This window comes from Ceratotherium simum, chromosome 1 (assembly GCF_057802395.1).
Source record: "Ceratotherium simum simum isolate JZ-2026a chromosome 1, ASM5780239v1, whole genome shotgun sequence".
NCBI classification, from domain to species: domain Eukaryota; kingdom Metazoa; phylum Chordata; class Mammalia; order Perissodactyla; family Rhinocerotidae; genus Ceratotherium; species Ceratotherium simum.
This window is the reverse complement of record NC_141900.1, coordinates 39198225-39212271: the sequence shown is the minus strand read 5'-3', so window position 1 is coordinate 39212271 and position 14047 is coordinate 39198225. Positions and strand designations below refer to the sequence as shown.

General features: G+C 38.0%; 1 protein-coding gene across 1 annotated transcript in view; it reads right to left on the bottom strand.

The window, feature by feature from the left end:
• Window positions 1-11034: 11034 nt before the first annotated feature.
• CASD1 (CAS1 domain sialic acid O acetyltransferase 1) overlaps window positions 11035-14047 on the bottom strand; it is a 56488-nt gene continuing 53475 nt past the window's right edge. Inside the window, exon 18 of the mRNA XM_087421460.1 lies at window positions 11035-12009. Within this exon, the coding sequence (XP_087277586.1) occupies window positions 11986-12009 (24 nt within the window). The 3' untranslated portion in view covers window positions 11035-11985. The remainder of the gene's footprint in view (window positions 12010-14047) is intronic.

Here is a 14047-nt window from a genome sequence, read left to right as displayed (position 1 = left end):
ACCATAAGGTATAGAAAAAAATACAAGTGATTTCCTTTATCAATTTGGAGTGGGGAAATCTTCTTTATTCAAAATTCAGAAATCATAAATGGAAAGAAACGACAAAATTACATATATATATACACATATATAAAACTTCTGCAAAGCAAAAACACCGTAAGCAAAGCAAAAGACAGACTGAGTAAAAGTATTTGTCTTACATCATAGACAAAGTGCTAATCTCCCAAACACGTAAATAATTCCTTGAAGTTGATAAGAAAATGACCAACAATAGATAAATGGGCAAACGGTATAAGGAAACTGTTCACAGAAATGGAAATATTAATTGCTTTTAAATATACAACAAGATGCAGGTTGATAACACACTGTGTTGGGAGTGTGGGGCTGCAGGAGACAAGCGCTGATGGATGCATTGCTGGTTGGGGGTATAAATTGCTAGGGTCCCTAAGGAGGGCAATCTTGCTGTAAATATCAAAATAAAAAATGCATATACCCTATGACCCAGTAATCCCACATCTGGGAGATTGTCTTACACATATGCTCATATTGGTAGAAAGTGACATATAAATAAGGCTATTCACTGCAGTATTATTTGTAATAGTAATTGGTTGGAACTAATTCATAAGAGAATGGTGGATCAATACAGGAATCAATAAGGAAATGGTGGTTTGATGATGTGACATTCACCCCATATGATACTCTGCAACTGTAAGAATAGGAAAACTATACGTTGATAGGGAAAGATCTCCAAGGAATATCGGTAGGTGGAAAAAAAACAAGTATAAAAACCTGAATAGTATGGTATATTTTATGCTAAAGAGAGGAGAAATAGGAATATATAGTCCTATTTCCTTGTACTATATAAAGGAACTTTGTAAGAATACATAAAAAGGTAGTAGAAGTGGCTATGTGTAGTGGGGGAGGAGTAGTCATGAGAATTAGGCAGATGAGGGACTGGGGAGGAAAAATAAAAGTTTTCACTATCTGTCTTTAATATTTTCTGATTTTTGAACCATCTAAGTGTATTCTCTATTCTAAAATAAATTCACAAAAAGAAATAATGAGGAAAGTTGACCTTGAAAGTGAAGCTAGAGGACACGAGCTGGCGCCAGGATACATTCCTATTTCTGTTATCTCCACATATCTCCCCTGGTATTTTGAAGATGACCAGAATGCTGAGAGAGAGGCTTACCAACCCTCTGGTGTCTTCTTTCTGATCTCCCCTTATAACTCCATTGGTATTTTCACGGCTAGCACCTTGCCAAAAATGAAGTGTACAAATGTTACACATGGGAAGTGATGGACAATTTTAATTTTTGTTCCAGCAATATGCCTGTGCCTTTTACATGTCCCCACTCAGATAATATTAGAACTCTGAGGAAAGAATTAAAGATAACCACTGGTATGGTAGTAGCAGGGTATAAAACGTTTAAATCAGTAGAAAATAAATAAAAACTGGACGAGAGCAACATATTAAAACAAAAAAATAAATTACAACAATAAAGAGGGATAAACAAAATAATACAAAATAGGATGGAAGAGTATGAGTAAAAATTACAGTTAGCATAATAAACATGAAAGTGTAAAACGCCTCTGGCAATACCGGGAGTATGGCTATTCTGCTTGGCCGATTGAGAGTGCAGGTGTAAACGTTAGCTGGCAGGGGATCCAGGGTTAGGGGAAACATTGTCTCTGCACATTGAAAACCAGAAGAACAGGGATACTGCACACCGTGAAGACCTGGGGGGTACTAAAGACCTGGCCAAGATGCTCCTCAGGAAAACTTGGAATTTGCTCTTAACCACAGACAGATGGACCATTGAGGGCCCAAATTTTTGCTCCATTTAGCACAGACTCAATAATTTCATTCCGTAAAATGTTTAAGGAAGGCATAACCAAAAGCCCACTGTGGCACATTAAAAAAAAAAAAGAAAAAACTCAAAAGCTCCCTTAGAATGAACAGCTTTGAGAGTATTGCTTCCTGATGTACCCTCCAAATTAAACTATTTATGTCATGTAGCCCAAAGTAATGGAATGAAGTGATGTACCATACGGAATCGTGAACTATAGACCAGCCATAAGTTGGAGAAAATCTTCTTTTAAAAAAAAATTGTAAGAGTTCTTTATATAAGGATACTGAAAGTAGGTCTATTAGTTTTTAAAATATTTTTTCAATTTTCCTTTTAATTTATTTATGGCATTTATTTTGACCAAGAGAAATACTTCTTTTTTATAAATGAGTATTACAACAGTATGCATTTTGCTTTCTTCTTTTGCTTACGTATCTTAAGCTATTTTTTTCTGTATCAGAGATCAGATAAAAATTAAATTGTATTTTTTCCCTCCTTTCCTTGCTTATTTAAAATTCTATGTTCATTATATTATGAATTCTCATATACAGTCATGTGTCACTTAATGATAAGGTTACATTCTGAGAAATGCATTGTTAGGTGATTTCATCATTGTGCAAACATCAGAGTGTACTTACACAAACCTAGATGGTATAGTCTACTACACACCTATGCTATGTGGTATAGCCTATTGCTCTCTGGCTACAAACCTGTACACTATGTTACTCTACTGAATACCATAGGCAATTGTAACACAATGGTAAGTATTTGTGTATCTAAAATATATCTAAACATAGAAAAGGTACAGTAAACATGTGGTATGAAAGATAAAAAATGGTACACCCGTATAGGGCACTTACAATGAATGGAGCTTGCAGGACTAGAAGTTGCTCTGGGTGAGTCAGTGAGTGAGTGGTGAGTGAATGTGAAGGCCTAGGACATCACTGTACACGACTGTAGACTTTATAAACACTGTACACTTAGGCTACACTAAATTTATAAAAAATATTTTTTTCTTTCTTTAATAATAAATTAACCTTAGCTTACTGTAGCTTTTTTATTTTATACACTTTTAAATTTTTTTAGCTTTTTGACTCTTTTGTAGTAAAACTTAGCTTAAAACACAAACGCTGTGTAGCTATACAAAAATATTCTCTTTCTTTATACCCTTATTCTATGAGCTTTCTTCTATTTAAAAAATTTTTTTTCTTTTTAAACTTTTTTGTTAAAAACTAAGACACAAACACACACATTAGCCTAGGGCCGCACAGGGTCAGAATCATCGATGTCACTGTCTTCTGCCTCCACCTCTCATCCTACTGGAAGTTCTTCAGGGGCAATAACATACATAGATCTGTCATGTCCTGTGATAACAATGTCTTCTTCTGGAACACCTCCTGAAGGACCTTCCTGAGGCTCTTCTTGAGGAGGTGCCACTCTTTTCAGAAATGTATCCATGGTGGTTTGCTTGGTTTGCTTCTTTTTTTTAATCATAGATTTGCTTGTAAGCAGATAGTGCACCACAAACATTCCTCTCTATTAATGGAAAACTTGCGATGATAGGGTCCATGTTTTCACACTTAAAAAGAAGCTTGTTGAGGTCAACAAAATCTTCTCCTCAACCCTTCACTATGAATTTTCTTGGGAGTTCCTCTTTTTCTTCTCCAGCAGTTTCCTTTTCTCTTGCCTCTTCTTCAGCTATGCCTTCCTGTTCCAGTTCCAACAACTCTTCTTTAGTCAATTCCTCAGGAACCACCTCTAGGAGCTCCTCAATGTCATCCTCATTCACACCCAGGTTAAAGTTGTTTGCCATCTCAACCACAGCCTTGTTAATTTTTGCAACCTCCTCATCCTTGGCAAATCCTTTGATGTCAAGGACGAATCTCTTGAATGCCTTCTTCCAGATGCCATTCATACACTTAGTAACATCACCCCAAGCCCAAGCAAGTTTCTTGATGCAGTCATGGATGTTGTAATCCTTCCAGAATTGCATGGTTGTCTTCTCAATGTCTTCCTCAGTTGCAGCAACAGCCTGGGCAAAGGTCCTCTTCAGCTAGTATCCCTTAAAGGCTGCCATAACTCCTTGATCCATTGGTTGGATCAAAGAGGTGATGTTTGGAGGAAGAAATACAGCTTTGATATTGGGATGAAGACCACCAATAAATGGAGGATGACTGGGAGCATTATCAAGAATAAGCAAAATCTTGAAAGGTATGTTATTCTCCAAAGAGTGCTTCTCCATTTTGCTGGCATAGCAATTCAGGTGGGCATCTTGGAAACGGAGCTGCGTCATCCATGACTTCTTATTGCTCCTGTGGTCCACTGACAGTGTGTGCTTATTGATATGCTTGAAGGCCCTGAGGCTCTCACTGTACCAGATCACAATGGGTTTCAATTTGCAGCCTGCAACATTGCCGTCAAACAAGACTGTTATCCTGTCCTTAAATGCCTTGAAACCCAACATTGACTTGGCCTCCTTATGAATGAAAGCCCTTTCAGGCATCCACCTCCAGAATAAGGAGCTTTCATCCATATCAAATATTCGCTCTGGTAAGTAATTTTCCTCCACAATCAGCTTATCTAGAGTTTCCAAAAATTCTTCAGCTGCCTTCACATCAGCACTTGCAGACTCACCACTCACTTTCACATTATGTAATGAATAATGATTCCTGAATCATTTAAACCACCCAGAGCTAGCAGTACATTCAACATGGTCGTCTGGTCCAACCTTTTCTTTCAACATTGCAAACAAAATTTTGCTTTGGTTGTGATTATCATGGTGCTGAGAGAGATACAATTCTGTGTCTGGTCTTTAATCCAGGTCATTAGAAGTTTCTCCATGTCTGATATATGCCCTTCTCAAATTTTTGTTAGTCTCATTGTCTTCAATGAAGCAGATCCTTTAATAGCTTCTGTCATTTTGTTCTTGTTCTTCAAGATTGTAGCTATGGTGGGATGGCACATGCCTGACTGGCCACCAATAACCATCACTGATTTTCCACTTTCTCAGTCCTTAATCACTTTTAACTTTGTTTCCAGGTTAATCACTCTTATTGGCAACATTTGCAGTGGATTTTGTACGCTTAGGGGCCATGATGAACAAAACATGAGATTAAATCGAGCACAAGAGAAAGTGATACAATCAAGATAAGTGGTAAACACGAGATGTCTGAAGCTGCTGCTGGTGTATCATGGCATACTGTTTCACAGTAAACTTTTTCTTATAGGTAGAAAAAGTACACTAAAATAACGATGAAAAGTATAGTATAGTAAATACATAGTCATTTATTGTTATCAAGTATTATGTACTGTACATAATTGTATGTGCTAGACTTTTATACAACTGGCAGCGCAGTAGGTTTGTTTACAGCAGCATCATCACAAATGTAACGCATTGCGTTATGACGTTATGACGGCTACCACGTCACTAGGCGATAGGAATTTTTCAGCTCCATTATAATCATATCGGACTACCATCATATTTGCAGTCTGTCATTGACTGAAACATTGTTATGTGGTGCATGACTGTATATAAAACTCTATTCCTAGTTTTTCCTTTGATCCTTTGTTGGTCCTTTGGTCCATGAATTTAATTGTAAAATTCTGAGTTTCTTTATTATTATTATTGAGTACAAATACCTCCCTCGTTATTCTTTGTGGTGGCCATGGAGGTGTGCTGCTCAGATCTCCCTTCAAAAAACCCACTAGGGGCTGGACTGGTGGCATAGTGGTTGGGTTTGCATGCTCTGCTTCTGCGGCCCAGGGTTTGTGGGTTTGGATCCCAGGAGCGGACCTACATACTGCTAGTCGAGTCATGCTCTGGCAGCATCCCATATACAAAAAAAAAGAGGAAGATTGGCACAGATGTTAGCTCAGAGCCAATCTTCCTCATCAAGAAACAACAACAACAACAAAAAACCAATGGGAGGAGCAGCATGCAAGAAGAGGAGTCACCATTTTGGAAGGGGCAAGTGATCCTAATCAGCAATAGGAGGTAGGGCTGCTTGACACAATGGCAGATGGAAAGAACGTGTGAGGAACTCAGGTGATCCACTTGGGTTCTATTCCGTACTCCCTTGCCCTACTGTAACTGTGAATGAACAAGTGCATCAACCCCAGCCTAACAAGAGTAGGATTACCAAGAGCTCAGACCCTTCCAGAAGAAGAGTTTGGATCACAACTTCAGATAAGCCACAGAAAGCTGCATAGCTCAGGGCAAAGAGGATTTAGAATTGTTAGTGGAGGAAGGAGATATGAGCATCACTTTTGGCCCAAAGGCTAACTGCAGACACGAGGACTGTAATTTGTCCTGTTAACTTCTCTTTTCAAAATTTATCTTCAGAAAAAGTGGCCCACAGAGATCATGTAGGAAAAAATTTCTTGAAATAGTGTGGATGCGGATTTGTGTACAACACTGGGGGTGCACTGTGATGGCTGTGGAGGTGCCCTGTTCACATCTCCCTTCACGAGAACTTAATGTGAAGAAGCTAACAGTGGACAGATACTGCACTTTGCATCTACCTCATTGTTCAGGCTGATGTCTCAATCTCCTCAGGCTGCTCCCAACCAACAATGAGCGTGGTGGGGGTCCATCAACCAAGCTATTCCTCTTGGATGCATGACTCCCCTGAATGGGTCATCTTTGTCCTGGGGCTCCTCAACAGCCTGGCTGAGACTTCCTCAGATTCATGCACTCTACAGCTCCTCTTACCCAAATTCCATCCTTTTCTCTCTCCTTTCAAGGTTTCACAAATACTCCATGGTTTGAGGGAAAGAGAGTAATCAAAACGACTAATAAATTTTGATCTTGAACATTTTTATGTAAAAAAATTATAAGCAGTCAAAATAGAAGACAAGTGGCAACTGCAGAAAGTATTTGCAAAACTAGACAAAGGATCATCATTCTTATTACACAAAGAATTATACAGATTACCAAGAAAAAGACAAGCCTTTAAGTTACATATGGATAAAGGGAATGAATAGGCATTTTATTAAGAAAAAAAATTGCAAACAGAAAACAGCTAATTACGGCTTGATTCTCTTATTTGCCCAACCACCAAAAAATTACCATCCTCAAAGAATTCCTTAGCTATGTATGAAAGTTTCCCAGAGCTTAAATATTACCTCCTCAGGCCTTTTCTGACCTCTGCACAGAAGACGCCACTTTAACATTGGTTCCTTTTAGGATATGTGGAAAAGGGGGTACGGAGGGAAGTAGTATAACCTCCTGTATTGAGAGTCTACTCAACACCCCGTCCAAGTTCCATGTTGCTTCTTGCCACTCTCTTCTCCGCCAAGGGTCACTGCTCACTTTGCCATAGACCACAGGTTGGGAATTCACGGGCTAGAGCCCCCGTGAAGGTAATACTGCTGTTTCTCCTGAGGCCTCTGCGTGTGGGGTGGAGTTCGAACATGGGGCAGACCTTGCTTTCCTTCCTAGCACCACCATATCAGGTTGTTTAAGGTGTCTCAAATTTTTCTGAAGGGTCAGGAAAACTAAAGCCACAAGAAACAGAGGAATTTTCCTGAATCCTCCAGCATCCTCCAGGATACAGGAAAAAGGGGGCAGTTGAGACTACATTCTAGTGGGGAGAGAGCGTCTCATTCATGGTCTAAGATGAAGCCACCGGCCAGGGCCAGATGCTCTCAGAGCAGTAGCATGAGGATGTGGCAGTGAGAAGCAAGCATCCACAGAGGAGGTCGCTGCCCTGTCCCGAGGGCAAACGGGTACCAACATCCTGAGGCTGCGGCCTGGCCTCTGGTCCTCAGAGCAGTAACCTCCAAAAGGGAAAAAGAATTGACAGAGAAGGAACCAGAACAGAACAACCTGAATTTTTGGTAATCTTAAAAAAAAAAAAAAAAAAGAGAAAACAGTGTTGGCTGTGAAGGAAGAAACAACGTGGAGGGAACAGGAAGAGGAGAACTCAGCCTTGTTTTTGTTTATTATTTTTATTTTATTTTTTTTCTAAGGAAGATTAGCTCTGAGCCAACATCCCATGCCAATCCTCTTCTCTTTTTGCTGAGGAAGACTGGCCCTGGGCTAACATCCAGGCCCATCTTCCTCTACCTTATGTGGGATACCACCACAGCATGGCTGGACAAGCGGTGCATCAGTGCGTGCCCAGGATCCGAACCTGCGAACCCCGGGCCACTGAAGCAGAGCACGTGCACCTGACTGCTACGCCACCGGGCCAGCCCCAACTCAGCCTTGTTTTTATGAAGAGTTGCAGAGAACTGCGAACACTTGCTATGGGGACATTTTATAAGCCACTCATCTTGGCTGGTGTGGTCTGAAGAAACACTTATGACCACCACATTGCCTTGTTCCAAAAAAGGATGTAAGATGGCTGACAGGGCTAAGCCAAATATAGCCAGATAACATTATTTGAATTAGATGAGACGGAAAAGGGCCAAGAATGAGGTTAATATAAACAATGCAGACCAAAGTACTCTGTTCTCTGGGATGGAGCACAAATTTAGCTCTAGCTTTTTACCAGCAAATGTGAAAAGCCAGCTCACAGTGTCCATAAGATAGTAGCAAATGAACTGTTCAGGAGAAGCACAAATATTCCAATACTAAGGCCAGACTAAAGTAACTCGTGAGAGTCTACATAAAGAGGCCATTGTGTAACGTATCAACAACATTCTTACAGTTGACACAATGATGAATTTCATATAACTGTTTCGTACAGTGTCCTGCAATGTTGACCAATGGCCTCAAACCAAAGAGAAATTCTAGGAGTACATAAGATATTGTACAAGTGGTCTTTGCTAGGTGCTCACCTGACTTAATTCTGGGGTAACTTTTAAAGGATCTGAGGAAGTGATAAAAAGCAAATCCCTAATGTTCCTTTATAATACTCTTTGCCACAGCCAAATCCATAGCTGATAGATATCAGTTAGCTGGGAGTTCATACTGGACAGCCTACACCTGGAGTTCAGCTGTTCCAGGCATCTAGGAAAAAAGTGGTCTTAACAGGACATTGAGCTAGTGTAGGAGCGACATCTTTTGGGGAAAATTAAGAGTCTAATCATCAGTAGTTTTCAAGGGAATATTCTAGAGGTTGGCCAAGATTCTCTTTAGGGGGAAAAAAAATTGAATATGTGCTATCACACAGACAGATGGGCCATTTAGTTTCCAGATTTCTGCTCAATACAACATAATCTTAACTAATATTAGTCTGGAAAATGTGTAAGTAAGACATAACTAAACATAGTGGCCGTTAAAAAATCCCCCCAACTCCTGAAAAGCATCCTTAGAAAGCCTGGCTTCAAGTACTGCGATTTCCTGATGTTCTTCCAAGTTCAATTATTTGCATAATGCACATCAAGGTATCTGAATGAAGTGACCTTCTGTATAGAATTAATCAGGAACCAACTGAAATTTGGAAAATATATTGGTTTTTCAAAACTTTAAGAGCTCTGTATTTACTCAGGATATTAAATTTTTGTCAAATACTCATGTTCTAAAGTTTTCTGGCTTGTACTTTTTCTGTTTATCTTTTGGCATGTTGGTTTTAAATTTTTATGTAATGGAATGTAGCAATTCTGGGTTTACCTTTGGCTTTATCCTTAATGGGTCTTTTCTCATCTTGAGATATTCATTTACATTTTCTACTTCTTACTTTATACGTCTTTAAACCCATTAATCATCTTAAATCTCTTTTGGTATATAGAGTAAGAATGGGAATTTACTACCCTCACCCCCTTAAGTAAACAATTGTCTCGGGACTATTTAAAGACTATTTCTACTTTTCCCTAGTAATATGAAATCAAACTACTACCTTATTCTAACATCTTCTGAATTAAAATCTGTTTCTATGCTTCCTATTTTGTCCATTAATCTATATATTCTTGCATCTATTCTTCTACACTGATATAACGTAACTTAATACTGTGTCTAAATATCCAATTGTACACGTCTTACCCCTTCCATGAAAAAATTTAAATTTTTTCTTGGATATTCTGCCTACGTATTACTTCTCTAGTTTCCATTTTCAATCTTCTAGTCTCTGAGAAAGCACTCCAGCTCCGTGTCCCTTGTGTATGTGTTTTGAAAGTGCTGGAGCTCTCAGACTCCAACTGAATGTTTCTCCTTCACTTTTTCTCCCCCAGTGATAGGGTCCTGAAGTGGAGATAAGATGGAAGGAGGCAAGGAAAGGAAAAGGTGCATTCTTAGCTCTAGTTTGCTCTCTATACCAGAGATGGTTGTCACTATTTTTCTCCTGAACTATCCAGGAAAAACACATCTCGCCATTCTAAACATTATCTTCCAAAACTTATGTAGTCTAGGTTCACAGAAGAGAGTCTATTTCTTTTTTTTTTTTTTAATTATTTACTTTTATTGATGTTTTAATAGTTTATAACATTGTGAAATTTTGGGTTGTATATTTTTGTTTGTCCATCACCATATATATGTCTCCCTTCACCCCTTGTGCCCACCCCCCACCCCCACTGCCCCTGGTAACCACAATACAGTTTTCTCTGTCCATGTGTTGGTTTATATTCCACATATGAGTGAGATCATACAGTGTTTGTCTTTCTCTTTCTGGCCTGTTTCACTTAACATAATACCCTCCAGGCCCATCCATGTTGTTGCAAACGGGACGATTTTGTCTTTCTTTATGGCTGAGTAGTATTCCATTGTATATATATACCACATCTTCTTGATCCAATAATCAGTTGAGGGACACTGAGGTTGCTTCCACTTCTTGGCTATAGTGAATAATGCTGCTATGAACATAGCATAGGGGTGCATAAGCCTCTTTGGATTGGTGATTTCAGATTCGTTGGATAGATTCCCAGTAGTGGGATAGCTGGATCATGAGGCATCTCTATTTTTAATTTTTTGAGGAATCTCCATACTGTTTTCCATAGAGGCTGCACCAGTTTGCATTCCCCCAGCTGTGGATTTCTCCACATCCTCTCCAACATTTGTTGTTTTTTTCTTGGTGATTATAGCCATTCTAACGGGCGTGAGGTGATATGTTAGTGTTGTTTTGATTTGAGAGTGTATTTCTTTTATTAGCAGGACTTTGACCCTATGACTTGTCAAACTAAACTAAACTAAACTAAAAAACATACTGGCCTAGTTATGAAAAAGCTATAGTCAAAAATCAAGTACTTACTGCAACTAGATAGAAAGTCGAATGAAGAGGGCTAAGAATTAAAGAAAAAAACAAACTGCCAGATATACAATCCAACTTTATTTTCACTGTATAATGGTATAAGCCTTTAATATAACATAAATATTTATAATGTTGGAAATACTTTAAATTTGAAAATGAAAACATAAAGGGAAAATACATTTAACTATGACATTTTTCTTTCTTGGTTTACCTTGAATTTGGAATAAGAATCTTGATATTGTTTTTTAACTAAGATGTAAAATGTCAGATTTCTCATTGCGATGTTCAGTACAATTTTACCTTTGAATCCTTTAAAGACAAGGGGTATTTGATTTTACTCAGTTTCATAGTCCCCAAAAATCTTCATAATTGTTACTTTTGAACATGGATAAAATCCCTCCATAATAGTTTTTATGTTTTAAGGCAACTGTTACTAATGTCTACATAGAATTCAGGTATTCCAATTTTGTCATATTTAGGTTCTGGTACCATATTGAATGGCAGTTATGTAACTTCCACTTGTGTTCCTTCATTTTTACTATCATTATTAATATGAAAAGGTAAAACAAATAGTGTTATTAAATTTTTGTAAGATTTAAAACCAGAAAAACTTTTCTAGAATTCAATCTTCAACTCCACAATTTTGGGAATGTAGTTGCTACCACTTCCTTCTCTGGAAACCATTTTTAGCATAAGAAAATGAACCAGAATACACCTTGCCAAATAAGTTTCCCCAAATCACAATTCTCCTAAGAATAAACAAATTAAGTCATATATTTACACAATCATTTTTGAATGTCTTCGCAGAGAAATATTCAAACTGGTAAGATGTGTTGAATTGCCAGTCAAAATCGGCCATCTTTATTTCAGTCTTTGCCAATAAGCTAATGGTGTTATTTTCTCTTGAACGATGTGAAGAATTCAATCTCTTTCAATAGTTCTGAAAATCTCTGGGTACAATGCCACCTAATCTGTTATACAGCAGCCTCCCATATGGTACATCCAATTCATTGAGCAAAACACTGAACTGTCTGTAATACAAGCCACGGAACACAACCAGTTTATGAAATCAATGACTGTATCCAGAATGCATTCTATTTTTAAGGTTTTATCATAAAATCATTCCCAGGGAATAAAATAATGAGTGGGCTTTAGTTCCACGTCCTTGCAAAACATCACTAATTTCAGTTTCATTTTGTAAGTCCCTGGATCATCACAATAGCACTTTCTGTTTCATACGAATTACTAATTTCGTTAATATTAATATTAGCCTATATCAAACTTTAAGATTTTCTCAACCCAATCCATCAATAAACCATTTCCTTATAATGAATCTGACATAGGCATGTTTTGAGTTACTTGGTTACTTTAGAATTCTCACTGAAAGCACAAATAAATATAATTAGGTGGTATTGTTGATATCTGGGCTCTCAACTGCAATAGAAAATTTCACAAATTGCACTTTTCATTAACTTTTTCTAGGAGTTCTCAGCCTTATCTCGATATACTGAAGGAGATAATAGTTTTCCCAGCTAGCCTTCTATTTTCAAAAGCTTATTTCTTTTTGGCATGTAATTTCTGCTTATTTCCTTTTGGCATGTAATTTCTGCTACATTCAATGGATATGCTTTTAAAACTTACCATCTGTTAAATGTTTTGATGCAATTTTTCTTCACTTAATTTATATGTGAATTTCATGGCATCATTTTAAAAATTTTCATTTAAAATCAAATCCTCTTGAAATTTCAGGTTTTCATTTAATTCATTAATCTGATTTTACTTACACTGGCACTGACATATACATTTCTGTGTACTGGCAATAGTTTTTAGTATAGCTTATTTCATAATGGTTTTTTAAGTAGTACTCTTTGACACAGTCACATTTTGCCTGTTGAACACAGTGGAATTTTTTCTGTGTGTGTGAGAAAGATTAGCTCTGAGCTAACATCCATTGCCAATCCTCCTCTTTTTGCTGAGGAAGATTGGCCCTGGGCTAACATCTGTGCCCATCTTCCTCTACTTTATATGGGACACTGCCACAGCATGGCTTGACAAGCAGTGCATCTGTCCACACCTGGGATCCGAACCTGCGAACCCGGGGCTGCCGAAGTGAATAGTGCGAACTTAACCGCTATGCCACCGGGCCAGCTCCCATAGTGGGACATTTTTGATTTCCACAAAAAGCACAATCTCTTTTTCTTTTTAAAATGCATAGCTTTCTTGATTTATCTTTTCATTTTCCTACTTTTGATAGAGACATGAGTCCAAAGAAACAATTCTCTACTATAAGAAAAATAATAGTGTAAGTGCAATGACAAATGGCAATTGACATTTGGCCTCAGCATAAAGCAAGAAAATAAGGTATGGTAGGACCCATAATAAATAAGAGACTTATGCTCTATCTGGTACGGCTGGTGCCCAGCTCTGCAAGTAGCTGCCATCCAGGACAGAAAGACCCTCACCCTGCTGCAGTCACTATTTGCCTGGCTGCAAAAGTGGATTAAATTTTTTTATAACATTATGCAAATCAATATCCTAAAATCCAAATAAAGTATATCTTTAGCCTTTTGTCCAAATCGCTAAGGAAAAGGAGAAGTATTTTCCTAACTGCCTTATCATTTGCAGGGCTGCCCGCTCACCTCGAGTGGGGTTAGTACTTGACATTGTTTTTGCAGCATTCATTAATTCATTCATTCAGCAAATAACTGAGAGAGTCATTGTTCTAGGAGTTGGAGACACCACAGTAAATAAAACAGGAAAATCCCTGTCCTCAGAAAGATTATGTTCTAATGGGGGGATATGGAAAATAAGAAAATACATAAGTAAAAAAGTATGTCAGAACCATGGAGAAAAGTGAAGCTATTACAATAATCCAGGAAAGAGCTGGTGGGGTTTTGGAACAGGGTGATCACATCAGAGGTGACGAAAAGTGATTGAATTATTGAATTATGGATATATTTTGATGACAAAGCTGATAAGATGTGCGAAAATATAAGACATAATAAGGTGTAAGAAAAGAGGAATCAAAATTTTTTATCTGAGCAACTGGATGGATGTAGTTGCCATTAC